The 27,867-nt window shown below is 37.2% G+C and overlaps 2 protein-coding genes across 4 annotated transcripts in view; one reads left to right on the top strand and one right to left on the bottom strand.

Annotated features, from left to right (window-relative positions):
* gulp1b (GULP PTB domain containing engulfment adaptor 1b) overlaps positions 1 to 2,420 on the top strand; it is a 125,626-nt gene extending 123,206 nt beyond the window's left edge. For all 3 annotated transcript variants that reach the window (XM_049479333.1, XM_007248802.3, XM_007248805.3), the window contains one exon: positions 57 to 2,420. In XM_049479333.1, the coding sequence (XP_049335290.1) occupies positions 57 to 128 (72 nt within the window). In that variant the 3' untranslated portion in view covers positions 129 to 2,420. The remainder of the gene's footprint in view (positions 1 to 56) is intronic.
* A 1,693-nt stretch (positions 2,421 to 4,113) lies between these two features.
* col5a2b (collagen, type V, alpha 2b) overlaps positions 4,114 to 27,867 on the bottom strand; it is a 66,704-nt gene continuing 42,950 nt past the window's right edge. The window contains exons 26-54 of the mRNA XM_015605706.3: positions 27,516 to 27,569; positions 26,324 to 26,422; positions 25,860 to 25,913; positions 25,665 to 25,718; positions 25,482 to 25,535; positions 22,628 to 22,681; positions 22,495 to 22,539; positions 22,305 to 22,403; positions 19,772 to 19,879; positions 19,582 to 19,635; positions 19,376 to 19,429; positions 19,209 to 19,262; positions 18,565 to 18,618; positions 18,350 to 18,457; positions 17,493 to 17,546; positions 17,350 to 17,403; positions 17,025 to 17,186; positions 15,654 to 15,761; positions 13,468 to 13,575; positions 13,316 to 13,369; positions 13,072 to 13,179; positions 12,297 to 12,350; positions 12,090 to 12,197; positions 11,928 to 11,981; positions 11,038 to 11,145; positions 9,745 to 10,063; positions 8,280 to 8,467; positions 7,007 to 7,249; positions 4,114 to 4,935 (exon numbers count right to left, since the gene is read on the bottom strand). Coding sequence (XP_015461192.3) covers positions 4,789 to 4,935; positions 7,007 to 7,249; positions 8,280 to 8,467; positions 9,745 to 10,063; positions 11,038 to 11,145; positions 11,928 to 11,981; positions 12,090 to 12,197; positions 12,297 to 12,350; positions 13,072 to 13,179; positions 13,316 to 13,369; positions 13,468 to 13,575; positions 15,654 to 15,761; positions 17,025 to 17,186; positions 17,350 to 17,403; positions 17,493 to 17,546; positions 18,350 to 18,457; positions 18,565 to 18,618; positions 19,209 to 19,262; positions 19,376 to 19,429; positions 19,582 to 19,635; positions 19,772 to 19,879; positions 22,305 to 22,403; positions 22,495 to 22,539; positions 22,628 to 22,681; positions 25,482 to 25,535; positions 25,665 to 25,718; positions 25,860 to 25,913; positions 26,324 to 26,422; positions 27,516 to 27,569 — 2,814 coding nt within the window. The 3' untranslated portion in view covers positions 4,114 to 4,788. The remainder of the gene's footprint in view (positions 4,936 to 7,006; positions 7,250 to 8,279; positions 8,468 to 9,744; positions 10,064 to 11,037; positions 11,146 to 11,927; positions 11,982 to 12,089; positions 12,198 to 12,296; positions 12,351 to 13,071; positions 13,180 to 13,315; positions 13,370 to 13,467; positions 13,576 to 15,653; positions 15,762 to 17,024; positions 17,187 to 17,349; positions 17,404 to 17,492; positions 17,547 to 18,349; positions 18,458 to 18,564; positions 18,619 to 19,208; positions 19,263 to 19,375; positions 19,430 to 19,581; positions 19,636 to 19,771; positions 19,880 to 22,304; positions 22,404 to 22,494; positions 22,540 to 22,627; positions 22,682 to 25,481; positions 25,536 to 25,664; positions 25,719 to 25,859; positions 25,914 to 26,323; positions 26,423 to 27,515; positions 27,570 to 27,867) is intronic.

The raw sequence follows: 27,867 nt of genomic DNA, 5'->3' as shown, positions 1-27,867 counted from the left end.
GCTGGTTTAAAAGTTTAAAACTAAGATTTTAATGTGGTTGTGTTTGTTTCTGTTAGGAGGGGTTCAAAATGGGTCTGACTCTGGAGGGCGCCATTCTTTCACTGGATCAGGTGGACAGCCGATGCTGATGTCATAATTTCCCTTTCTGTGGACGACTGAACTGGAAACAGATTGTTAGATCAGTGTTTCTGTGTCCATTTTGCTTTAAGTGAGGAGTGAAGTTGAACAAAGCCATGGAACAGGCTGTACAGGTTCTTTTTATCTATTTTTATATTGTACAAAATCAGTCCAGAGAGATTTTACGCCTAATTTTACTGAGAATCACTGATTTCACTCCCTGTATCTTATTGACTGAGCAACTGTTGAAAGGAGAGACATGCTGTACTAACATTAAAGCACTTTTTAGACTTTTTTTAGAATATTGTTATAGATTATACAGTACTGTGAGAAAATATTAGGCACCTGAGATTGTATCTAATGGTTAATATTTATCTGTGCTGGGATTTCTGAAAACATTTCAGAACGAAGAAGATTTTAAAATGGTTAAACCATTTTCTCTGCCAGTTAAAATGATCTTTATGGCATGGCACGTTTTGGCATCCCCAGTCTAAGGGTCTGTTACTTTAATTTCTACTCAAGTTAAAGGTATAAGATTATGTTCCTGTAGCATAAGCCCAAAACATGATCAAACCACCCCATGTTTAACAGTTCTCTGTTTTCTGAAATATCACCTCCTTTTGGTGCTTGGGTTGCTGCACAGTAGAATAGTGCACCACCATTGCAGAGTCTGATAAATCTTCCGGAGGGTTTTGAAATTTTGAATACCACTGGGCATTTGAGAGCATTAAGTGTTTATTTGTTCAGACCATAGACTGTGTATAGCTGGACAGAGAATCGTCTCTTAAAAGTAAAGCCACCACAGGTCGGGCGCCCCCTGCTGTTCGGTTTCAGAAAGCTGTGTAACCCCACCCATCCCCATAGGTTTCAATGGCAAAACAGACAACTTTCAATCACGTTTTTTTCTAATATACTGTAATTTTACCCCCATTATTTAAATGCAACAGCTAGTGTAACCTCTGCTTATATTTTAAAATTTTTATATCCCCACAGAATTCGTTTTTAAAAACGTTATTCAGCTCTATTCAAAAAAGGTGTGGTTATTGTAAAAGGGCTGGTTATGGGCGGGACCAATAACAGACCGTCAGCTCCGCTCCGCTCCGCTCTGCAGCCTGTGACCTCGAGTCAGCCCTCAGGGGCGGGGTTATTTAAATTAGTAGGCTGTCTCTCCACAGAATTTCTCCCTCCTCTGGTCTCTACTGCGTAGACTCGGGTATCAGGATCACCAACATGGCCAAAGATTTTGGCTTCATTTTTATTGAATGAATGGAAACAGTGACACGGCGTCCATCTTTTTTTTACAGTCTCTGGTTCAGACTAATGACTGTGGAAAACATGAACACTGTGGTTCTACAGTAAAATAAAGCCAGATTGGCAAATTGCACATTACAGACTGGAGGCCAGACTGCATTTCAAACTGCCTTCATTGAGTTTACAGTGCAGCCTAAAAGAGAAGAAGAAAATCAATCATGTTCACTGCTGAGATGAACCAAAGCTACTACACTCCAGTTTATAACCCTGTTTAAACCATTGAGCTGTTCATGCTTTTCTCGAGTCACTGGTTCAGATAAATATTAATATTAGAACATGCTTGTTTATATTTTAGTTTAAAAGCATACACACTCACAACCTCACACAAATACAGAGTAAATGATTAGAAATAATTTGTTCAGGTGCCTAAACCTGCAGAGTACAGTATATCATTAGATATACATTAGTTATTAGTTATTATCAGACTGCTGTGAACTGGCTTCTTCAGAGACTGGTAGAAAGCAGAGGACTGTGGCAGCTGGTGGTAATAAAAGGTAGGATAGGCCTGTCACGATAACCATTTTTATTGGATGATATATTGTCCTGTACATAATTGCGATATTATTACCAAAAATATGCTAATATATTATGCTAATATACTATTATTACTTCTAATATTACTAGCATAATAATGAAAACACACCCTTTTAAAAAGCAATCAGCTTTTAATTATTCAGAATATTCAGACATTAAAATTGGAATATAAACACATTTAACTATTCTAAAAAAAACATAAATAAAACAAATAAAATAAAAATGTTTTTAAACAAAGTCAGCATAGCGTCTCATTCATGCTCAATAATATAATTATCGTGGCAGGCCTTTTTAGATTATTTCTTTTCCACAGGAATGTTTGTATTTTTAACTAATACACACATTTTCTTCAGTCCTCCTGTACCACCACTGACATTTATGTGAATAAACAGCTTCTGATATTTCCTTTATGATGTGTTCTGCATTGCGTTTAGTAAATAAAGGACGACTCACAGAAATATCTATCTTTCCTGGTTTTCTTTTGTCCTGTCATTAGCTATGAATTGTAGGTACCCTAGCCAGCCAGTAGGTGGCAGCACCACCAGTAATGCACAATGCAAGCAACACTAGAGTAAGAAATAGGGGTGTGGCTTGCTATGAATTTTCAGTTTGAAAGACAACACTCTTTCATTCATATATTCAACGATTTTCTGAAAAGATAAATATATATCAAAAAACATACACAGATCAGGCATAACATTATTACCATCCTCCTTATTTAGACATCCATTATCCATTCTATCAGCTCCACGACTCATATAAGAGCCACTTTGTGGTTCGATAATTACAGACTGTACTTCTGTATCTGCTTCTCTGTATACTTTTTTATCCGTCTTTCATCCTGTTCTTCAATGGTCAGGACTCCACAGGAGAGAGAGACCCCAACAGAGCAGATATTATTTGGGTGGTGGGTGATTCTCAGCACTGCAGTGACTGTACTGGCATGGTGATTGTGTTTTAGTGTGAAGTCTGGAGGTTTTACACACTGTTCACAGACACTCTTACCTAGCTGCTCCACATTATAGATATAAAGTCAGAGACAGAAGTTCTGAATCTGTTGCTGCACAGTTTGTGTTGGTCATCATCAGTTTCTTTGATTTTACCAAATTGAAAACCTCTAGAATGTAATCAAGAGGAAGATGGATGAACACAAGCCATCAAACCAAGCTGAAAATGCTTTGATTTTTGCACAAGGAGTGGCATGAAGTTATCCAAAAGCGGTGTGTAAGACTGGTGGAGGAGAACATGCATAGATGCATGAAAACTGTGATTAAAAACCAGGGTTATTCCACCAAATATTAATTTCTGAACTCTTAAAACTTTATGAAAATGAACTTGTTTTCTTTGAGGTCTTATTTGAGGTCTAAAAGCTCTGCATATGTTTTCGTTATTTCAGCCATTTCTTATTTTTTTTTGCAAATAACTGATCTAAATGACAATATTTTTATTTAGAATTTGGGGAAAATGGTGTCTGAAGTTTATAGAATAAAACAACAGTGTTAATTTTACTCAAACATTTACCTATAAAAAGCAAAATCAAAGAAACTGATTCAGAAACTGAAGTGGTCTCTTATTTTTTCCAGAGCTGTATATAGTGTAAAAAAAAAAGAAAAAATTGTGTTCAGTGAAAAAAAATGAATGCAAAAAATGACAATTTACAAAGCCTGTGTCTGTAACAAAGCAAATAAGATTGGCTGCACTTTCTACTGTAGCTTTTACACACTTGCACACAGCACATTCACACTTTTATCATAATGACTAGAAAAAGACACAAAGTCTTTTCTTTAGAGAAATTACAGATGAAGACAGAGAGGTGAGTAGTGTTTCCTACACCTTCAAAAGACTCTTGGAAACTGGAGAAAACTGGTACAGGAAGAGTCAGGTCTGGCTGACCCACATGGCAACAGCAGCCTTTAGCTGTCTGGACTCGCTTTCAATGCTAAAAGTCTAAGTTTCAGCAGTGAAAAGAATTAGTTCAGAGTTCTGACAGGTGACATGCAGTAATAAAGTCATTGCTAAGATGAGAAAAAATAGGTTGTCTGGGTCATACAGCACTGCTACTGGACTAAATAGAATAACTAAATAGACTAACTAAAAGAGGTTTTTACCTTTTTTATCCAGTAGTGTATAATAAAGATTATATCTCTATAATTTAATACAATCATTCTTTAATCTTTAATGAGCCACTGTAAGGTCAGGATGTGACAGTATAAAAAACAATTAAAGTTCACTTGTGAATGAAAGGTCAGTCAGAAGGTCCTTTATCGACAGAAACGGCATCTCACAGAGGTAGCACATAAAACTCACAAAGAAATAGTGGGAAAGGTGTGGGAGTCAAAAAGGGCAAATGTCTTCTTCACTGGAACCGAACAAAACTATTATAGTAAACATATTTGCATTTTTGCATTTTGGATTCCCTTTAATTCTTAAATTAATAAAAGTAGCACCTTTATTTAGCACCTTAATTTAATAAAACCAACAATCTAACATCAAAACCGAGTAACCGCAGACCTGACGTGACCCTGATGTATTTAACTGATATTACACAGCAGCTCAGAAGGGGCACATGGATTATGATTAAGACATAAATTATTAAAAAGTCCATCCACACTGTCCCTCGTATATTCATATACCCCCAGCTAGTGGAATTCCTTAATAAAGAAGAGAAGAGGAGGGGTAATACTGCTGCTGTGGCTCGTGATGCTGCTCAAGGCTCTTCGGAAGGTTCTGGAGCAATAAATACTGTATTATAGAGCTGAAGGCCTAATGCTTGGAGTTCAGTATCTGCAGGTGGATGCTGGATCACAGGAAGCTTCTTTGTTGGCTCTATGAGAAGCACACTGGGCCGATATCGATGCCAAACTCCTGATCTGCTCCGCCCACATCCACCGGAGCCATGTCCACGATGGGCAGTCTGGAAGGCTTCTGTGAGCGGTACTCAAACACGGTCTTTCCCCACTCACTGCTGGACTTCTACAAGACATAAACACACAGAGACAATAGACCATGAGACCATGCTGGAGGTCCCACATGCAGTACCACCCACTCATGCTTACAAATCCAGAAAATCCTGTTTTTATCAAACAAAGGCTTTTACAAAATCCATACAGCATTCACAGCTGTGCTTTAAAGCCTCCTGATTTAACACTTAAGCACAAGCTAGCATGTTACTTACATACTATACAATGCATTACAGTTAGTGGTGTGCAATTTCATATTGTACACAATAATATTAAATACACTTCCTGTCCCAAAAAAGGGCACTCTCTAAAATTTTAAGAAACCGTCTTTAGCTTTGATTGCAGCACACATTCACTGTGGCATTGTTTCAGTAAGTTTCTGCAGCGTCACAAGATTTATTTCAATCCAGTGTTTCACTAATTTTTCACCAAGATCTTGCAGCAGCATTGATGATGGTAGAGTCTGACCACTGCACAAAGCCTTCTCCATCCAGCACATCCTAAAGATTCTCAATGAGGTTAAGATCTCGACTCTGTGGTGAACAATCCATGTGTGAAATGATCTCATGCTCCCTGAATCACTCTTTCACAATTCCAGCCCCATGAATCCTGACATCGTCATTTTGGAATATGCTTGTGTTCATCAGGGAAGGAAAAATCCACTGATGGAATAAGCTGGTCTATATTCATTATATTCAGGTAGTCAGCTGACCTTATTCTTTCAGCACACACTGTTGCTGAACCTAAACCTGCAGACCAACTGCAGCATTAACCCCACATCATTAACTTACTTAAATCCAGATGAAGACTTTTTTTTTGGCCAGATTATATCTATCCAGTATCATGTATTTTAATTCAGTAATGAATATATGCATTGCATTATTAGAATCGTGACATAGCGGATCTTTGACTTCTGTAACAATCTGATGAAAACCTCAATTATGGTTGTATATATGCCAAATAATTTTATTCAGTATTTTGTAATATCTCCAAGAATATCTGTGGAATATCTGTGGAAGAGAGAAAGGAAGGGGAACTTGAGGAGGTGAGGTGAACCTAAACCCATTTCTCATTTGTACCCCTATTTAAGTGTCACCCTTCACCTTGGAACTGTGTTAGAAACGGAAGTCTTCTAATAAAAAATTAAACAACCCGTCAGAAACCTGATACATCTTCTAAATAAATAAATAAATAAAGAGAACACTGCTTCATTAGCAACTACTAGCGGTGCTCTGTGGGGAGCACTGCCTGTCTGTTGTGATGCAGAGGAGCCGTAAAGTTCAGTAAGATGTACTGCTGGACAGCATCATTTCTCTTCTAAAGGGTGGTTGGAGGTGTCAAAGTCAGCTAGTTTGCTATTAGTGTTTAGATTATCTGCCCGAGCCCGAGTCTGACCCCGAGTCTGAGTCTGATTTTTGTCATTTTTTTGTAATGCTGCACAGTGCGCACACTTGTCTGCAGCCAAAGCCTTCAGTGCGTTTAAATTAAAAGCTCTGTAGAACAGTCAATCAGTGCCCGGTGCACCTTGTGGGGGTCGGACACAGCCACCAGACAAGATAATGGAAACTTTTGAGGCCTCAACAGTTCTGACTGAATTGTACTTATAAAGGTCAGTTTTAACGCTCTACTTTAAAAAAAAAATATTGAGTTTAAATTGGGCTTTGTTTAAATGACAATAAATTACAGTTAATAGGGTGGGGTGGGTCGCACTTGAACAGGATGTGCACAGGTTTGGGTCGGGCTGGATTTTTTGAGCCCAATCTAATCTTTATTATCTATTTTGCAATTTTTGTGGAACGGGAAATTTAGCTTGCTAGCTCCTGAGATCTGTGATTTTTTTTTGCTTCTTATAAAGTAAATGGCCATATTACATTGATATGACATGTAACTAAGATAATGCAATGATTATCACAATGTTTAATAAAGAAAATACTATAATTGTGGGTTTATGTAAATGCACTAATTATATACTTATACAATTTTACACACTCAAGTTCTATTGTTTAACTATAGTGTATTGAATTTGATGAGCAAGTGCCACTGCATATAAAATCAGCACTGATTAATTCAGACTTATCTCGTACCATGCAGCTGTCCTCAGTGACGGTGTACTTCAGCCGGTTGTTTCCGTGAGCTTTGATTTCCAGCCCGTCTGCAGATTTTAGTAGTGCAGCTTTCTTGTAGTTGCTGTTCTTGCCGTCCTTGTAGGCGATGCTGTTTTTACAGTGGTAGGTGAGCGTCTGCGCGGCTTCTTTAGAGTGCAGGCGCAGGAACCGCATCTGAATCGTCACGATGCTCAGAGAATCCTCCTGATTACCATAAGTAAACTGAGAAGAACAATCACAGTGTTAAAATGAGCCAAAAAACAGAAATATACAGGATTAAAGACAATACAAAACCTATGTTAAAGACTTAATGAGCAGTAAGGGAAGTTTTCCCAACAGGGATTAAGCCTAGTCAAAGCCTATGTTTTTTTTTTTCAGTTGAAAATCTTAATATTAAAAACACTGTGTGGTCCATGACTAGTCTTAATCCCTGTTTGTGAACCTGTTTAGTTTTTTACTTAATATTGGAATAAATACCTTTTAAATAAGAAACCTGCATTATCTCTGCTACAAAAAAACAGGCATTGTTTGTACTGTAATTGGTAATTTCAAATATAGCCAAAAGCTATTACAAACTGTACTAAACTCCAAAGCTGAAATTAACTGTAACATGGCTTAGGAGCCAAAAATTGTGATAAATTTATTTTAAGGGTTTTGTCCTTTTTTATCTTGGTTACATTTTATTATGTCAATTCTCTGAAAAATGCAAAATAACAATAAAATAAAAATGATTATTTTTTTACTTAAGTTATTTTAATATCTTCAATATTTTTAGTTCCCTCATCAATAAAGAAGTATGTTTTTTATATTAAAAAGTTGTTTAAATTTAATAAAAAAGGATAGCTGTACATAATGCTTATGATTTTAACTAGAACCGGTTCTGCATTAGCTGTATCTCTCCATTATCTCTTTGTACTGTTGTTTTTGTTTTGTTATTTGTGCTCTCCAGGTCGACTAAAGGAGGATGGCTTCCTCTTACTGAGTCTTAGTTCCTCCTACGTTTTTTTTTTTCTAGTGTGAGTTAGTTTTTCCTTGTCACTGTTGCCACTATCACAGTGGGCTTTAGCTCACAAGAAGCTTGGACCTGTATCTCTATAAAGATGGTTTGTGAACACAATTGTTGTAAAAAGCTCTATATGAATCGATTTGAATTTGAAGAACTGATTTTTGGTCAATGTATGGTTATTTATTGAAAGGGCTCATTTAGTCTTTGGTTGGTTTGCAGTTTATAAGGTTGTATATGTGAGCTGACCTTGGCTCCTCTGTTCATAGTAGCTCCGTACCACACAGGTTTAGGTGTGCTGGAGCGTGAACTCCACCAGTGCTTGCGGGGAACGCTGGAGGGGTTGGCGGAGATGCACGTCTCACCCTTCTCCATGTTGCAGTAAACCTGGATGGCATCTTTTGAACTGCCCTCATTAGGATCCACCCAGTAGTTACCTGTTATATAAGGAGGATAAGGGTAAGGGTGTATTCATGCATATGAAACAGACTCTGAGTCAAGCTTAATCATGCGTTACATCTACTATAAATTTAATGTGGGCAACATAACAATATGTTATGATAGTTATGTAGGTAATGGGCCTACCTGGCACTGGAAAGGCTGGCAAAGTGTCCTATTCTATTGGCAGTACTTATTATCCAAAGTGACTAGTGTCTGCAAATTAAAACGCTAGAGAGCTTTTTCTACAAACCTGTGTGTGTGGCATCTATATATCGTATTTAAGGCGCACCGGACTATAAGACGCACTATCAATAAATGTCTATTTTCTGGTCTATTTTTCTATATAATGGCACACCGGATTATAATGCACATTATGCAGCACTAGTAACGAACAGGGTTCCTTTTAAATAAAGAAAGTAAACAAAGTGGCAGGCAGTTTTTAGGCAACCAAACTGTAATTCTTAAAAAAATAAGAGAAAACATAGTTAACCAAATAAACAACTAGCGCTGGATGTTAGTCTACACAGATTTCCATACTGAAAACTTGGATTTACTTGGATGAATAAAGTGCTCCCATTTATTTACAGTAAGCTTAGATTTCCAGATTTCCACTAAGGCTGGCTGCAACAACATTAGCGTTAGCAGCTAACCAACCGTGTTACACTGAGGAACCCTGCGTGTTCTGGTAAAGCCAGGGCAATATTAGCTAGCGGTTTGTCCCACATAGCTTGTTTTAACACATTAAACGCGCAGGCTACAGGCCGATAATACTCTAAACCGGATTATAAGGCACACTGACGAATTTTGGGGAAATTAAAGGATTTTAATTCCAACTTAAAGTGCGAAAAATACTGTAAAAACAGGCAAGAAGATATTTATCTTTTTGCACAGTTGTGCATCAGGATCTCCCACTTATTTTTGTGTCCTTGTTAGTGCTAGTTGGTGCTAAACTCTCGCATTAAGTGACCTTGCTTCCTTAACACAACAATAGACTGACTGGCCTCTAAAGAAAGCGGTTTCTTTCTGGACATTTTGAGCCTGTAAGCAAGCCAACAACTGCTGATGCTCTAGATCTTAAACTAATCTAGAATGTCATAATCTCTTTTCTGTGACCTTTGTAAAACAACCAATTAGCCTTATAACATTCTTAACTTGGATTGGCAGCCATACCAATAGATTAAGAATAAGGACTAGTACAAAGATAGCATTTTCTCCCCACTATAATATGGTATACCCTCTCTACACCCAGAAAAGCTGAACTTCTTCTGCTCACCACTTTTCTTCAGTGGGTAGCACTGCTTCAGGTCCTGGCAGGTGCGTGCCGGGTGCTGCCGGCTGCCATCGGGGCTTCTCATGCTGTCCAGCTCACTGCCCAGAGTCTTCAGGGAGGTGTGGACCCCGCTGTCCATCTGAACCAAAGCCGAGCTGTTATTGGGTCTCGCCTCATCCTCATTAAACTCAGGAGGGGGCGGGGCCTCGGGCTCGAACACACCATCGTAGTCGAGGGTTGTCCCGAAAAGGTCATCCACAGCAGCAATTGGGGGGCCAGGGGGGCCGGGAGGTCCAGGTGGACCAGGTTCACCTTCAGGCCCCTAAATAAAGCAGGATAATAATGCAATAGTTAAAAAATCGAATTTACACAGATTCAATTTTATTCTTGTAACTAACAAATAATACACAAAATGTAAGGACTACACCATGTAAGGAACTACGCTGAGTTGTAATTTATTAGATAAATGTATTATTTATTACTGATAATATTGATAATATTCAAAAGTTCAGATACACTACGGCTCAAAAGTTTGGGATCACTGTGAATCTGTCTTGTTTTCAATGGAAACACACAAAAGATAGGAAATACAGAGACATGCAGGACATTGACAAAGTAAGACATTTATTTTAATGTAAATGATGATTCTGTAAATTTTGACAATCAAAAAAATAACCTTTTGCAGCAATTACAGCCTGTCAGACTCTAGGCATTCTAGCTGTCAATATAACAACTCAACCGTCCGCAACACCTTCTTACAGTCTTCCAGTGTACAATATCTTTTTTTTTGGCCCATCCCAGTCTTTCTTTTAATTGGCCAATGTTTTTTGGCATCCTGTATTCACCTATTTGTGTTGTTAAGAATTAACAACATTTTGGAATATGAACCACGCTTCAAGTTCCCGAGCTCCTCCCCCTGGTCCTATATATATACCCCCCAGGTGCTCCTCACCTTCGTGACTTTTGACCTCGCACCCGCCTCCACCCCATCACCACCCTCATCTTCATCACTCACCTAGCTGCGGGGGGTTCCTGGCTTGAGAACCGTCTCAAGCTGTTCTGAACTGTACCCCAAGTAACAACATCACAGTTCCCCTCCCCACATCGTGTAGGCGGAGTTCATTATAGCAAAACTGGGGGCTGATGGGTTTAATTTAGTGCAGCTCTCAGTTGACAATCTGTGAGGCATTTTTATCAAAAACTGCACACTTTAATAATGCTTTTAATTTTTAAAAAAATTTTTGTGTTAGAATACTTATGTTTTGCAAACTACAGCCCTATTCAGTCATTCCTCACCTCTGGTCCGAAATCTCCAGGAACACCCCGAGTTCCAGGTGGCCCTATTGCTCCAGGCAGACCAATATCACCTTCTTTACCAGCAGGTCCTACAGGTCCTGGCATTCCCTAATAAATAACAAAAAATCATCATGTCATCAGTACAACATCCAAAGGAATGTTGGAAACAAATGATTTGAACAATAAGTTGGCAAACAAAGCACTGGGTGTTTGGCCAAATAAGGTACAAAAATAAGAATAATTTATACAGAACAATGACAAATTTATTTCAGGTCAGTGTTAGATGTTAGATGTCTGCAGCAGGTCCAAACGCCAAACAGTGAGTATAAGAGCCCTGCTGTATACAATACCGAAAAGAGGTATGGGACAAAAATAGCAAACAAACAGCAAATGCTATGTTCCGCTAACATGCACTTATAGAAATTCAGGTTATTCTTTCTGAATGTATAGCCTCACTTATCACTTCCAGTATCAGTTTACTATTTTTTCACAATCTGTCTGTTTTCCAGCTGAAAGATACGAGCTGTACAGGGCTAGAATAATAACGTTAGCTGAGCTAACTTAACTTTAGCATTTGTTTGTTTACCAAAAGACTAACTGCATTCATATGTGTACATCTGACTTAAGTATCACTGTTGAGGTACATGTGTAACTAGAACTGCTGAAGTAAGTTTATAATTAGAATAGCACTGCTGAGGCAAATATTTTTAAATTGTAGTTTTGCTTTCTTTAAAAAAACAAGACAAAAACATTTAAGTATATTTATTTACTATAATAAATGAAAATAATGGCTACATTAGAAAAATCATTTCATGAGCAGTTAAAAAAATGGGAATTAAACATATTTAATCTTGATTATGCTTTGTGAGTTGTAAGTAACGGGTACTTACTCTTTGTCCACTCGGCCCAGTGATTCCTCGTGCACCTGCATCTCCTGTAGCGCCCTTTCACCAGAGCAGAAAACAGTCAGGATCATCTCTACTGATCTTCTTGAGTCAGGGTGAAATATATATAGGAAGTACAAAAATATATTTGCTGTATTTTACACTCACAGTTGTTCCGGGTAGACCTTGCAGTCCAGTAAATCCACGATGACCTTTCTGACCTCTCTCACCAGAATCTCCTCGGTCTCCTTTGTCTCCCAGTGGTCCTTGTGGTCCCTGAGATAAAAAAAAACACCCATATAATAATTCTGTCACATTCTGATTAATTTGTTTTTTTGGAAATATGTAAGAACATTTAGATAACATTTAGTTAACCTTTTTCCCTCTGATGCCTGGCTGACCAGATGGACCTGGTGGACCTCGTGCACCCTGTAATGAAAAAGGTACACATTAAATCCATTAGAACACCAGGTAATGTAATAAATACATAAACTAGAAAAGTGCATTTTCGGAAGAAAAACGCAGGAGAAAAATGGGCAACAAAATAAAAAACAGATGAGTGTGGGTTGTGGATTACAACTTGAGGAGCCTAATGTATGATGTGCATGGTGTATGAAACTTAAAACATTTTTTTGCGTATTTTGTGTATTTGAAATAAATTTACCTGACTTTTGTAATTTCTAAATTTGAATTAATAAAAATGTTGTTTGAAGAAATAAATATAATTAAATATTTAATTATTTTTTAAATCTTTTAAAATACACAATTCAGATCCATAAATGTTCATTATATTCTATCTGCCAAATATTTTACTTTTTTACCTTTAAAATTGAAAAATTGTTGTTTAACATTAAATCCTCTCATAAATAAAAAAAATCTAAATGATTAAAATTCAAATTTAGGATCTGAACAAACTGGAGGTCAAACAATGTTTATAGTTTGTAAACTGTGGGGGTGAGTTTCAGGGGAAAAAATATGAAAAAAAGGAGAAGAATAAAAAATCTGATATTTGCAGTCTGCAACAAAAATAAATTAATTAATTAAAAAAGAAGAGAAGAATAAAAATCTGAAATTTGCAGTGTGGAACAAAAATAAACGAATTGATTAAAACATATAATAAACAGTTTATTTTGTAGATCATGTATCATACCACTTCTCCTCTGAGTCCTGGACCTCCAGATGTTCCTACTGGTCCTGGTGGTCCCTGGGAACCCTGGGGTCCTGCCAGACCCTCTGCACCTGCATCTCCCCTTTCCCCCTGTAAATAACCATCAAATAAAATGACAAAAATCACCATCTGACTACCAGAGAACCAGAGAAAAAGAACCCACTTCAGTCAATTATCATTATTGTATTGTAATGTATTGTATTGTACTACATATGATATGGCTTACTCTGATGCCAATGGTACCGTCAGCTCCAGGAATACCATCTGGTCCAGCAAGACCCTTTAAACACAAGACAAAACATAGTATAAACATAAATATATACACATCATTACACAAAAATGCAAAAGATAAAACAGGCTGAGATTGACAGGCCAAACCTCTGGGCCAGCATCTCCACGAGGTCCAGATGATCCAGGCAGTCCAACGGGCCCTGCAGCACCTTTAGTTCCCTGAGGACCTGTAGTGCCCGGCTTTCCTGGTGCACCCTAAAGAAAGAGTCATATGGGTATTTTGAAGTGTATAATGAACAAAGTAAAGAAGACACTGAACACTTATAACAGTTATACTGTAGTAAAATTATGATGGTCTCTCTAAATGAGAAAATATCCCTTTGTTCCAGTGCAGATGTTCATCACATTAAGAAAGTCAACAGAGTTACAGAAACATATTTTTCATCATTTAACAATCAGTGAAAGAGATGCTGCTTATGATTTAAGGGCTAAACTGCAGCCTAATTTAATTACTAACAAATATGGGAAGGTTTCCCAGACAGGGATGAATTGTAGTCTTAGACTAATCAGCATTTTGAATGGAGATTTTCTACTGAAAGGAAAAAACAGTCTACAGCCAACTAGACTTAACACTGTACCATAATGTTAAGACATCATAAACATGAAATAATGAGACCAAAACCTCACGTTTTTATGTTTAAAAAGAGCTGGTATATTTTCTGTTTTACTTTTAACAATAAAATTAACATCTACACAAATAAACAATTGAGACTGTTTATATAAATTTACAATAATGCCCACTTCTATATTACTAACATCCTCCTTGATTTCTTTTTTTCTCTTTAAACCTTATAATAATAAAATAAATTAGACAATATTTCAATTATTTTAAAGAAAAATAATAGCTCTAAAGCTGTTTAAGGAAATCCGTAGTGTTAAAATAATAATTTCAGTTTTTTGGCAGGCCTGTTCAGCAGCTGTACTTTGGTGAAAAAAATGAATACCAACCATCTCCACAATGAACCTTTCCTTTTGTTCTTTTATTCAATAATACAGTATACGTAAAATAAAAGGCTGTAGCTCCTTCGCTTTCTTTCACATTCCTGAAACACCACTAATCATTTTCAATAGCTTATAATCATCATTATAGTCTTCATGCTAATCAGCACATGTGGTTCAGAAGAGAATAGTGTCTTGATGGTGACTTAAGTCTAGTAAAGCACATTCTCATAATGCTCAATAAATGGCTCTTAATTTTACCTCCTGTGGTATATTTTTGAATTTGATTTTTTAATTGTTCATTAATTGGGGCCAATGGGCCTAAGCACTGTCCAGGATGGTGGAAATGGTGCTGTAACATAATACATGTATAAATGTAGGCATCAGGCATTTTTTTCAGTGGTTCTGGCATTACTGCATGTAAAGCTGGGCAATGTGACAATATTTAGCAATGCTAATATTCTTAAAGAACAGAAAAAAATTATATTACCATATTTTACGGATTATATGGCGCACTGGATTATAAGGCTCACTATTAATGAACGTCTATTTTCTGGTCTATTTTCATGCACCAAATTATAAGGCGCATTTTAAGCGACAATACTTAGCGAAAAAGGGTGTTGCCATGTTTCCCTTCTAATACGGAAGCTGGGGGAAGTGCCTAAGTAAACAAAACTGTAATTCTATATATAAAAAAAACTTTTCTTTCAAAGTCAAACAAGCGCTGGATGTTAATCTACACCGATTTCTCTCCTGAAAACTGTTTATTTGGGTGAGTAGCAGCACTAGCCGCTTAGTGCTAGTAAACACTGCCCGACAGCTCTACACTGAGGAACCCTGAGTGTTCCAGTAAGAAAAGGCGTTATCAGCTAGCGGTTCATCCCACTTAGCTTGTTTTAACACAGTAAAAACCCAGACTGCAGTCCAATATTACTCACCTTTGAATGACGAAAGAGCTAATACTGCAGTTAGCAGCTAATGCTAATGCTGCTCCAGCCTGGAGAACTAAACTGAATCTCCTGTATAAAGCTGTACTTCAGGGGAGTGGCTTAACTGCTCTTTAAAACCTGACTGGAAAAAATTATACATAAGGTGCACTGCTTTTTAAGGTGCACTGTCAATTTTTTAGGAAAATTGAGGATTTTAAGTGGGCCCTATAGTGTGAAAAATATGGAACAATATTTGAATAGCACTTTAATTATAATATTTTTTTTACCGTATTGTCCGGCTCTAACTACAAGCATTGTGTTGTCACCAGGTGTAAACAGGGTCCAAAAATGTTTACAATCGGAAGTAAGAATTTGGCATAACACTTAGAGTAACTTCACACTTACAGCAGGTCCAGGAAGTCCCCCCATTCCACGCTCTCCTCTCATACCAGGGAGACCCACCAGCCCCCTCTGTCCTGGGGTTCCTGCAGGTCCTGGAGGCCCATCAGGACCCTGAGGAATTGAACGGAGAGGGAAAAAAAAGAGCATAGTTAATATTTTCTATATAAAGTACATGTTATAAAGATAATGTAACACAGTTTACCATTTCTAAAATTTTACAGACACATCGCATTTCCAGTTAAGATCAGTTAAAGTAGAGAGTAAAAAGGAGAAACTATTGTGAAAAGCTGTGGTGCCGATCATGGAATTAATCCCCATTACATTATTTCAAATACTATTCATAACATTTATCCTTTTTTGAAAAATTCCCACTAGGGATGTTTTGTTTGAGCTCGGTATGGCAGTATAGTTTATTACAGTGGTCTGTACTTTACCCTGAAAACTTAATAATGCTTGTTAGGCTTATAAACAAAGCTGCCAGGCCTTGGTGTTCTAGGCTGTAAGAGCAAGTTACCTTTATTCTGTGTTGCTGAGCTGTTGGCCTGGTGTATAAAATATAGATTGAGCTGTTTCTGTGGTTAATCCTATATGTATTGAATTAAGTTTAAATAACCATTTTTTGTAAAAATTGAGCTAAATTCTTTCACAATATTTGACATAACCAGTTAAGTAAACTAAAATATTTTTGGGTGAACCTAAACAAGTGAAGTTAAGTAACGTTATAAACAAACAGGTTTCTTCTTCCTTTCTTTTCTTTTTCTTTCGTAAGTTTCATGTTTGCTTATGTTCCTGTCCTTCCTCAATGAATAACCAATAAACAAAGTCTTAAATAGTCCTCCAAAGAGGGGGGTTGTGGTGGGCCAAAAAAATAATAAAAATAAATAATAAATAAATTAATTCATTAATTAATAAAGTAATAAATTGATAAATAAACATATTATGTCTACAACTTAACATTTGTTGTATTTTCTCAACAATCAACAGCTCCTAGATGACTGTCTGTCCTCCCTGATGTTGCAACTACTTTCACTTCCTGTTTTCTTTTTTTTTATGGGCTTTTTGTCTTCTGTTAGTGAAACACATGCACAATGTGACTCACCAACCTTTACCCTCTTTGGCCCCAAAAAACACTACAGAATTCTAACACCGCTGCCTTCAAGAGTCAGATCTTCAGTTAAAGCAATGAACCAGGATTAATAACAGTAAGCTGTGATGCTACAAACTCCTACAAAACTGACATTCTGCCCTTTAAACCTTACTTAATTACTGTTAAACTTCTTACTTATACTTTTTTCTTTCAATTTTTTCCCAATTTACCACCAATTGGGTACCACCAATTTCACCCACTACCTAAGCTTTCCCCTGTCATATTACCGGTGGTCCATCTTCTCCAGGTTCAGCTTTATCTCCAGGGCTTCCAGCAGGTCCAGGGTTTCCACGCTCCCCCTGACGTCCAGTAGGACCTGGATCTCCTCGCAGTCCGGGTGGGCCCTGCTTTCCAGGGGTACCTTGTGGACCAGACTCGCCAGTAGGACCCTATCAAAAACATAAGGTATAAAAATAAGTTTTAATTAATACTAATAAAAAAAGAACTATAAAAAAACAGCAACAACTTTTAATCAAAAGTCTTTCAACTCCCATTGAACTTGCACTGGATATTTTTGAGAAAACATATAAACTCTACTGGTGGGAAACTTACAGCAGAGCCTGGTGGTCCCACTCCTCCCGGAGATCCCGGGAAGCCACTGGGGCCCTGACGACACACAGAGAAAGAGTACAGACTGAGTTTAAGGGAATATCATTTCTGAGATTGTCCTCAGGAAAGACTGTGATGAGACTTACAGCAGCTCCCTGAGTTCCTCTGCCTCCTTTCAGTCCAGCTACACCAATCGTACCCTACAGGAAAACAACAAAAACACATTTTGTATTTCATATAAACTCATAATCATCATCAAAACAAAAAACGAAAAAGGAATCAACGGTTAGGAATGAAACCTGGCGGGTAGTTTTTGACATTGTAAGACAAGAAAGTGACTCAAGATTAATGCTTGGCCATGCATGTGACATAAGCAGGAAGGGGCCTTGTCACTCTACCCGACTATTTATATAAGGTTGTCCCTTTGCACATGTGTGTTTATAATGTCCTGCAACCAGTGGTCCTACCTTTTCTAACATGCACTTTGGTGCACTAAATCCTACAGAACAATGCTCATGCACATACATACTGCTGCTACAAGAGCTTGCCCTGAAAATACAGATGCTATGCCATGGCAAACGTGTGGGATGCTATTTACATGCTCTTAAGACTCTATCCCACCGCAAAATATGCAGGAATTGCTTAGGAATATTCAAGCTGCATAGTATAGACACCATTAGGAACCTCTACAACCAAAGCAAAGCTGAGACAGCTCGCATGTTGTGTTATACATGTGTTACACATGCATTACATCCTACTTCTGTGTGCATTTCAATAAATATTGCCCACATCAGTCTCAAGTGTTCTTATTTATTTGTTTATCTTCCTTCTGAAAAGCTCTGCAATCCTGCACTTCCTTCTTCTTTGTGCAACTATTTTTAATAGTAAATCACTGTAGAACATATATTTGGATATTTAGACCAATTTCAACCAATTTGACATCTCTTCTGCCATTTAAGGCCTCTACATTTAAGCCTAAAGCAGACAATATCTTCTGACCTACCTGAGATCCAGGTTTTCCAGCCATTCCCTGAGGACCTGGAGCTCCACCCTCGCCCTTTCCTCCCGGCTCTCCTGTATCACCTTTCACACCAGGCTGTCCATCTGGACCCTGTCCAAAAGAAAAATATAATATAATATTTAGTAAGCATACCAATTTTAAAATTCATTGATATATGAAAGGATGAATGTAAAAAAAGAATAGGTAGATCTACTTACAGGAGGTCCAGCAAAACCAGCAGCACCGGTAGGACCAGGCTCACCAGGAGAACCCTGAAAGTAGCATGAGCTTATCATTACACAAGCATAAGAATGCAGCATAAATATATGGAAAAAAGTTAAGAGATCACTTCAGTTTCTGAATCAGTTTCTCTGATTTTGCTATTTATAGGTTTATGCTTGAGTAAAATTAACATTGTTGTTTTATTCTATAAACTAGACAACATTTCTCCCAAATTCCAGGGAGAAATGCAGAAAATTAAAAATAACAAAAAAGATGCAGAGCTTTCAGACCTCAAATAATGCAAAGAAAACAAGTTTATATTCATAAAGTTTTAAAAGTTCAAAAATCAATATTTGGTGAAATTACCCTGGTTTCTAATTACAATTTTCATGCATCTTGGCATGTTCTTCTCCACCAGTCTTACACACTGCTTTTGGATAACTCTATGCCACTCCTGGTGCAAAAATTAAATTGGTTGATGGCTTGTGATCCTCCATCTTGCTTTTGATTTTATTCTAGAGGTTTTCAATTTGGTAAAATCATAGAAACTCATAATTTTTAAGTGGTCTATTATTTTTCTCTGGAGCTGTATATATATATCCACTACACAGGAAGATGCTTATGACAATAGCACACTTACAGCTGCTGCTCTGGCACCTTGTGCTCCAGGTGGTCCTCTGGGGCCTGATTCTCCCTGAAATCAAACATGTAGGAAATACAGTTAAAAGTATGAACTTTTAGCATCTAACAGAATATACAGAATGAAGAAAATACAGTATAAATCAATAAAAAATAATTGATAATTGCCTTTTCTCCAGCTGGTCCAGCTGGTCCAGTGGGTCCAATAGGTCCAGGAAGGCCCTACAAAAAAATAATAATTTAGGGCTTTTAGGACGTGGAGTTTTCTCCACAGATATTTTAAGCAAATTACTATACAGAGTATAGTAAACAGTGTCTTAAACTGTGTTTGTAGTGATATTTGCTCTGCAAAATTATCTGTTTGTGTTACTTACCCGACCGCCATCATTACCAGCAGTTCCCTCCGCTCCTCTCTCACCTAGTGCCCCCTTAAAAATCAGAAAAGGAGCTTTAAAACCAGACAGTGGACTATGAAAAGAATTAACACACATATCACATTTCATTTTCCTTGTTTGTTATATAAAAGTAGATAACAGTATAATGCACCCTTGATGTCTCACTTACATGTTCTCCTTTAGGTCCAGCAGGTCCAGGGATCCCACGTTCTCCAGGCATTCCCTGAAGCCCAGATGGACCTGTCTCTCCTATTGTCCCAGCTGGCCCTGCATTACCCTGAAGATCACAGAACAACATACACTAATCAAATATAACATTTATGATATAATATTTATTTACACTCATTATCCATTTTCTCAGCTCCACAGACCATACAGGACATTTTGTAGTTCTATATTTACAGACTGTAGTTCTGTATCTGTTTCTCTGCATACTTTATTATCCTCCTTTCATCCTGCTCTTCAATGTTCAGCACTCTAGATGACCAACACATTCTCAGCACTGCAGTGACACTGGCATGGTGATGGTGTATGAGGCGTTAGTGTATGTTGTGCTGCTATGAGTGGACCAGACACAGCAGTGCTGCTGGAGTTTTTAAACACTAAGGGCCTTATCTTACATCCTGTGCAAGGCGTGCCGTGATGCTCTTCGATATCTTACACACCGTCAATGGTCCATTTTCACACCTTGTTTCTGCACTGTCTAAATATATAATGAATATACCTACGCCAATAGGTGTGGCACTCTGGAAAAGAGGTGTGTTCAGGTAAATTTCTGAGGTATTGCTATCTTGCCAATGGAAAACACAGGTGCTCCACTAACTCATTTCAACACAGATAACAGTCAAAAGTCAGATGTTCAAAAACACACATACTTGCAGCAGTGCACAAACCCAACTTTTACATCAACAATAAACAGCATACATGCTTGCTTGCGCACCTTCACAGCGTGAATGCACAGGTCAACATTATAATAGAATTTTTCATTATAGATTAATCTTATTTAGTTTTGACCTTTCCACATCCATTTTAGTTGGAGTTTTAACTAGTTTTAAGAGCAGGTTTGCTAGTTTGTATTATTATTATTATTTATTATTATTATTATTATTTTGTTTCAGTTTAGTTTCACTTTTTTTTCATACTTTGCATTATTTTTGAGGTGCAGGATTCAAAAATATTTTGTGTAATATAACCTCAACAAAATAAACCATTAAAAAATAAATTTAGTTACTGTAAAACAACTAATTGTCCACATAAAAATGCATGTAATACTGCTGCTTAAAATAGCCAATAGAATATAACTCACATTAACATGAAAATAAAAACCTATTCATGAGACACTCATCACACCAGTGAGAAAAACATAAACAAACTCAGAAACCCAATAAACCCTTCAGGTTTTACTCATTTTACTAGAATAACCTAATTCAAAAATGCTTATCAATAAATTAACAAAAATGAAAATTATGCATATTCTACCAAGAAATTCAGTTAGTTTTAGTTAGTTTTATAAACTCTCATTTAGTTACTGTTTTTTTTTTCTTTTTAATTATCATTTTATTCGTTTCAGTTTTCGTTATTTCATTCTTTTTCATTAATGATAATAAACTTGGCACAGGTCAGTTTCCTCTGCTGCGCTATTAAAATACCAATCCGCCAGAGTCAGAGCACACCTGGCTCTTAAAAGGAATGGCAAGTGACACTTACGAAACCAAACACACACTGACATGCCTTTAATTAAGATGTGACGTTAAAGGTTCGACTATAGATCACTAAAATAGGGCCTTTACTGTCCCCTATGTTAGACACTCTTACCTAGCTGCTCCACCTTGTAGATGTAAAGTCAGAGACAGAAGCTCATCTGTTGCTGCACAGTTTGTATTTAGTCATTCTCTAGTCTATTTATCAGTGAACATAGAACGCTGCCTACAGGTCATTGTTGGTAGACTATTCTCAGTCCAACAGTGACACGGAGGTGTTTAAAAACTCCAGCAGCACTGCTGTGTCTGATCCATTCATAACAGAGTGGGTGATTTTACCCACACTGCTGAACCTCAGTCATCAACTGCACTTAACCCGCCTATTATGTTCATTTTTTCAGAACCAGCAATGGTATTCCCAGGTTTTATTAACCTGTCGCATGTTTTTCTAAGCAGTGTGAATATTTAATTACTAACTCCATTGCTAATTATTATCAATATAAGTAATATTTAGTGCAATGGTGTTCCTTACTTCTAACAGGTTCAATTAGGATAATTCACTCGTTTTTCACAACCAAATACATGTTTCCCTACTTTATTACTTTTGAAAGACCAACATATAAAACAGTACATAACATTGAAACATAATATTGCAATTTTGTTTTAGTTTTAGTTTTTGGTTGCAAATATTTGCGATGAACCATTTTCATATTATATGTTAATTACTCTAATTAAGGCAAGCAGAAGAAGTTTCATACTGAAAAAATACTTTTAACTATTTTTTTTCCAGCTTCAAGACGGGTCACGTTGAACCCGTAACATAACAGGAGGGTTAAAAAAAGTCACATTTTATATGTTTTATGTAGTTTTACATCAATGTGATTTGATTAATTGCATCAATGTGAATATGTTTACTAACTATTTCAGTGTCTATTTCTAATCCATAGCTCAGAAAATGTATGCATATACTCAATAATAAAGTAAAAAGTCTGATTGACTGACCTTTGGTCCATCAGGGCCGGGTGTTCCTGGACTGCCCTTAGGCCCTGGTAGGCCACCGGGTCCTGGATCTCCTCTTTCTCCTGGGGTTCCACGCTCACCCTGTGAAAGGTGTAATGATTGGTCAGTAACGCAGTACAGAGTACCAAACAATGCACTGAGTTCTCTTAGCACAGGCTTAGTAAAAGCTTACTCTTGGGCCAGTCTGACCAGCAGGGCCTGCTTCACCATGGACTCCCTAAAATGAGAATAAATTCATGATAGTTAACGGATGAACAAACACAGTATCCAGCAAAAAAAAACTTTTTTTAATGTTGCAGACTTACCTCATCACCTGGTTTTCCTGACTCTCCAGGTGGGCCTGCGGATCCTGGTAAACCCTGAAAAGCAGCGAAAGTTCTAACGTTAATGTTATCTTATATAAAAGCTGTGTGTAGTCAACCAAACAATCAACTGGTCACCAAGTCAATATAACTAACTTCCTGATCAGTACGCAGTGGAGTAATGGCTACAGCCTAACATGGTAAATTATTTTACCATGAACCATTTATGCAGTTAAACAGGTCCAAGCAATGACTGAATATAAAGATGAACTTAGTCCAGTGTTAAGCTAACTGCTGAGCTAAAGGTGCTGTTGCCATGTGGGTCAGCCAGACCTCTTACTGCACCAGTTTTCTCCAGTTTCCAAGATACTTTTTTATGTGTAGGAAACAGTACTTACCACTCTCTGGCTTTATTTGAAATTGCTCTAAAGGAATGACTTATACTTTGAATGGTTACAGAGTTCTCTGTGTTTCTGTGTCTTTTTCTAGTTATAATGATAAAAGTGTGAATGTGCTGTGTGTAAGTGTGTAAATGCTGCGTCAAAGAGTGCAGTAACACCATCTGCTCCAGCCATTGGCGTAGGAACCGGGGGGGGGATGGGTGGGACATGTCCCAACCAATATTAGAAACAGGTGGATTTGTCCCCCCCAAAATGACATTGTTTCGCTCAGCTCAGCTGTACTACTAATGAGGAGACAGACCGGACCAATCACGGAGCCGGTTCAGGTATTAAGGTCCACCTCTCAGGAGAAACAGCCAATTAGCTTGCTGTTTTTGCAGCGTGCGGAGGAGTCAGTGTGTTTTTTTTTTTTCTAAAAGAAAGGTAATAATATTTAACCATGTGAACTGTGATGATATGTTTCTGATAGCTGGTTAAAAATACACGTCTCTGAATCAGCACACAGATTAAACCCACTGTGATTAATAAACTGCAGCTGTGTAATCAGTTAGCTTAACTTTAGAATAAGCTAGATTGGGAGTCAAGGGTAAAGAAAATAAACTATATATAAAATGTTCAACTTGCCCTGATGTACCTGATCGGCTAATCACTATTTCATTTTCTAAACTGTGTTTATTAATTTAGGATTGCAGGACTTACTGTGAGCTATAATGAACAAAAAATAATTAAGCTAACTAGTTAGCTAAAAGTTGGATTTAGGGGATAGACAGAATTTAGTACAATACTGTTGGTAGTTTAAAGCAGTTGCTTAACCCTGGTCTCTGCCCTAAAACTGTGTTTTCCATCAGATTGGACTGATCAGCTAATAAACAGTCATGTATTGAGTTTACCTGTTTAAATCCTTAAGCCCCCTATGGAGCCTAAATTAATCATTATGTATATCAGCAGTGTATTAAACACATCATACCATCACTTACTTTATTAAGTGCCTTTAAACAGAGAAAGCAATAGAATATGTTAAGGGTTAAGAAACACTGATCCAACCTGACTTCTGTTCATATGTAGTTCACAGTAAGACCGGACGTTTATATTAACTTCTGCCAAAAATCTCTATGATACGTTGTTACATTCTCTCAGTAGAAAGAAGTGCTCTCAGAAGAAAAAAAAAGTGCAGGACCCAATTTTTTTTTAAAGAGTGGAGAAAATGTAAATATACAACAAAATTGACATACAATACATAATAATATTAATAATAATAAGAAGAATAAGAATAAGAATATTAACCAAATCTCTTATATTATTTTAAAACTGATCAGTTATCACCTACTGATATACATTATATATACAATACATACTAAGTTTTTTTTGTACTATACAAATTTTTAGTTCATTTGTTTTCCTTAAAGGCCCTGTCAGTTTTCTGCAACTTTTCTGCAATTTTACACACTGGATTTTGTGCCATTTCTGGTTATTGGCTGGACATAAAGAGCAAAAATGGCAAAAATAAAGGGGAAAAAAATGTAACTTGACCTAACAGACATGTTGCCAATATAACAGGACTCGGCCCAGAACAGAAATTAGTTGTTTAAGAGTGCCGAATGAAGCCGTTTTCACACCTGTAGTTGGTTTCTATGGTATGGATCAGTTGTTGAGTTCATTTATTAGGTGTGTTTCTCTCTGTTTGGTTTGGTTTCACACAAACATAAACCTAAACGCACCACAATGTGCACCAATAAACCAGGCAAGCACATTGTCTCCTCTGACTGGTCAGAGCTGTCTGGTGCAAAAGCAATAAAGTAAATATGGCAAGAAAATTCTGCACTTTCAAACACAGTGTTTTAATAGGATATCCAGTGCAGATGTCCACATAGTAAACAGAGTTGCACTGCTTCGAGTAGTGAACGCAGCACAGACCACGGGTGTAAACAGCATGTAGCAGAGACAACATTTGCTCATAGCTGTGGTAACAGGTCTCAGTCCAGTTATTTTGAACCACACCCGAGTGTGATTACTGTTTTCACATCTGCTCACATGAACCGAACTAAAGCCATATCCAGACGGGATTAGTTTCTCAGGGGGATATCTGTGAAAAATATTTCACACTTCTACTCAGTGATAAAACTCTTGCATCCGGACTGCAATTGAAAAAACAGGAAGACAAGTGAGTTTTTTTTGGCTTTCTCAGTTACATGACATCATGTTCAGTAGCTCCTCCATTTCCACTCGACTGTGTAACTACGGTCCGTGGCAATGGACAAATAGCTATTTTATTAAACGTGAGGAGACGAAGCTCAGAACAACACAACAAGTTAAATTTTAAACAACGCCCCAAATGTTTTACAATTAAGGTTATTTATTATGTATTATTTCCTTTGTAGCAGCATTTGTAAATTGGTATTCTACACTGAATAACAAGCTTAAGAGTGAATTTTTAAAGGTTAATTTATTTTACACACCTGAAATCCTGTCAGACCAGGAGGACCTTGCTCTCCTCTCTTTCCTGCAACACCCTGGAAACAAGTTGATGAAGATCACAGATCACAGAGGTTAATCAGCTGGATAATATCACAAAAATGATTTAATAAATGCAGTAACATAATATACATCTCATAATATAGAACATATCATAATATACTCACAGGTGGTCCAGCAGCTCCTGCAGCTCCTTCCTCTCCATCTTTTCCATTGGCACCCTGTTAAAGTGATACAGAGAGTTTTCACAAATATATTTTGGTATATATATTTTCTGTTATATTTTGATATATATTTTTTTCTTTTATATTCTTTTTGGTTTCTGAAGATATTCTAATGCTGTAAATAATTTCGATACTCACTCTCTGTCCTGGAGCACCAGCAGATCCAGCTTCTCCTGCTTTTCCTGGATCCCCCTGGACAACAAAAACAAAAATCACAATTATCAAACCCTAAACTGTGAATGATATGATTACGAGTGAATCTAAGTTTGTGTTTATATATAAATACATGCAGGATTACTATAATATAATTTTACTGTGCACAGTATTAAGGTACATATCGTCGCTGCCCAATGAAAAACACTTATGTCCAAAACAGCAACTTTACAGGAGAGAGAAAAAATGGAAGTCAATGTAAAAAGAATTTATTTCAGGTAATTTTGAAGGATTTCTATTGGTCTGTTCATCAAGAAATTGGCACAGTTTAAGGGACAATTTGTCTGTTCAAATTGTGTAGTAAACTAAAAATCGACAAAAATGGAGAGTGTTTTTCATTGGACAACGACGATATACAATAAAAAACAATGTGATGGCTGATTGATTACACTGAAGCCTTTTGGACCAGGCAGACCCATAGACCCTGCTAGACCTCTAACCCCAGTGGACCCTGCAGAACCAGGATGGCCATCATCTCCTGGAGCTCCCTGTAGAAAACAGTTCACAATAAAAACATAACATCTTCAATTACATTTATTCTAAACATGTCTTTTTAAAACTGCCTACAGTACAGTACAGTATTTCTGGATCCAGAAAGAGCTCTGCCCTACATATTTTATTAGACACCCTGCTTTAACACTTCTGAAGCCAAGGTTCATTATTCAATAATTAATCTTAATGTATAACCTATTGTGTATTATTTAGTACCTGTTTTGTTTAGAATACTGTATCTTGTGGAGAAAAACCTGGCTCTATTTCAGGGTTTATACAATTGATGAAAATAATAACATTGTATGTGACTGAAGAACCATGTGAGCTTAAATATTTACATATGTGCTCGCGTAAGAAGAGTAACAGAAGGGTTTATAATGAGCTGATTAGCTAAATCAGGTGTGTTTTGAAAAAAGAAAGCAAAATACATGCTCTCTGGAGCTGCCCCAAAGTACGGGACTTCTGGATGCTAGTGCACAATTGTATTCAAAATAATTTTTTGCATTTGCTTTCTTTGTACTAGGGGACCCATCTAACTAAAAAGCACAAATCTAGCTGCCTATGTTGAAACGATTCAGCCGCCTTAATGTTAATTAGACGATTGCTTGTTCACAACAATGGAAAACAGCTTATGCTCTATCTGCTATCTGCCACATATAAGCCTGTCTCTTCTCTCTGATGTACAAAATAGAACCGTATTATGTTAAATGAAATTAAAATAAAATTTTAACAGTAATTGTGAACTGTGAACAATAAATTATGATGTATAAAATAATGGTACAATATCGCTACAGGTGTTTTTTTATCCCCCCTCTCTCTCTCTTACACACACATATGCACAGACACCATAGTTTAACTTTAGCAGTAAAGAGCTGTGCTGTTAGTGTTCATTTCATTCAGTACCTGTAATGTGAAGCTTCTACTAGTAACATTATCTGGTGTCTTTTAGACAAAATGCTACTGCAATAAATGTGCAGGACAGGGTGCCTCCAGAAAACATAACTGAGAAACAGTGCTTTAGACTGTAGATTGATTTCTTACTTGAGTTTTTTTTTTAATCTTTATCACTGATTTATTTAACATGAATACCTGAGGTCCGATTTTCCCTTCTGGTCCTTGTAGTCCGAGAACACCGGTCAGACCCTAGAGAAGTAGACAAAAAATATGATTTAAAGTTATGGTACATACACTACACAAAATTCACTGTTTAAGCCTTGTATATTTCTCTCCCCAGCGGTTCGGTTCTGATACATCAGCTCACAGACACCCTGTGCTGCAGACATCACCCTAGTAGTGATGCAGGGAGAGAGAGCACCATCCACCCACCCAGAGGGGGCAGGGCCAATTTTGCTCCCTCTGAGTGCCGGCAGCTTGATGGTAAAGCTGCATGAGCGGGGGTTCGAACCTGCGACCTCCCGCTCATAGTGGCAGCGCTTTAGAC

This window comes from Astyanax mexicanus, chromosome 5 (assembly GCF_023375975.1).
Source record: "Astyanax mexicanus isolate ESR-SI-001 chromosome 5, AstMex3_surface, whole genome shotgun sequence".
Taxonomy (NCBI): Eukaryota; Metazoa; Chordata; class Actinopteri; order Characiformes; family Acestrorhamphidae; genus Astyanax; species Astyanax mexicanus.
The sequence above is the reverse complement of the archived record's forward strand: the minus strand, read 5'-3'. Positions and strand labels throughout refer to the sequence as shown.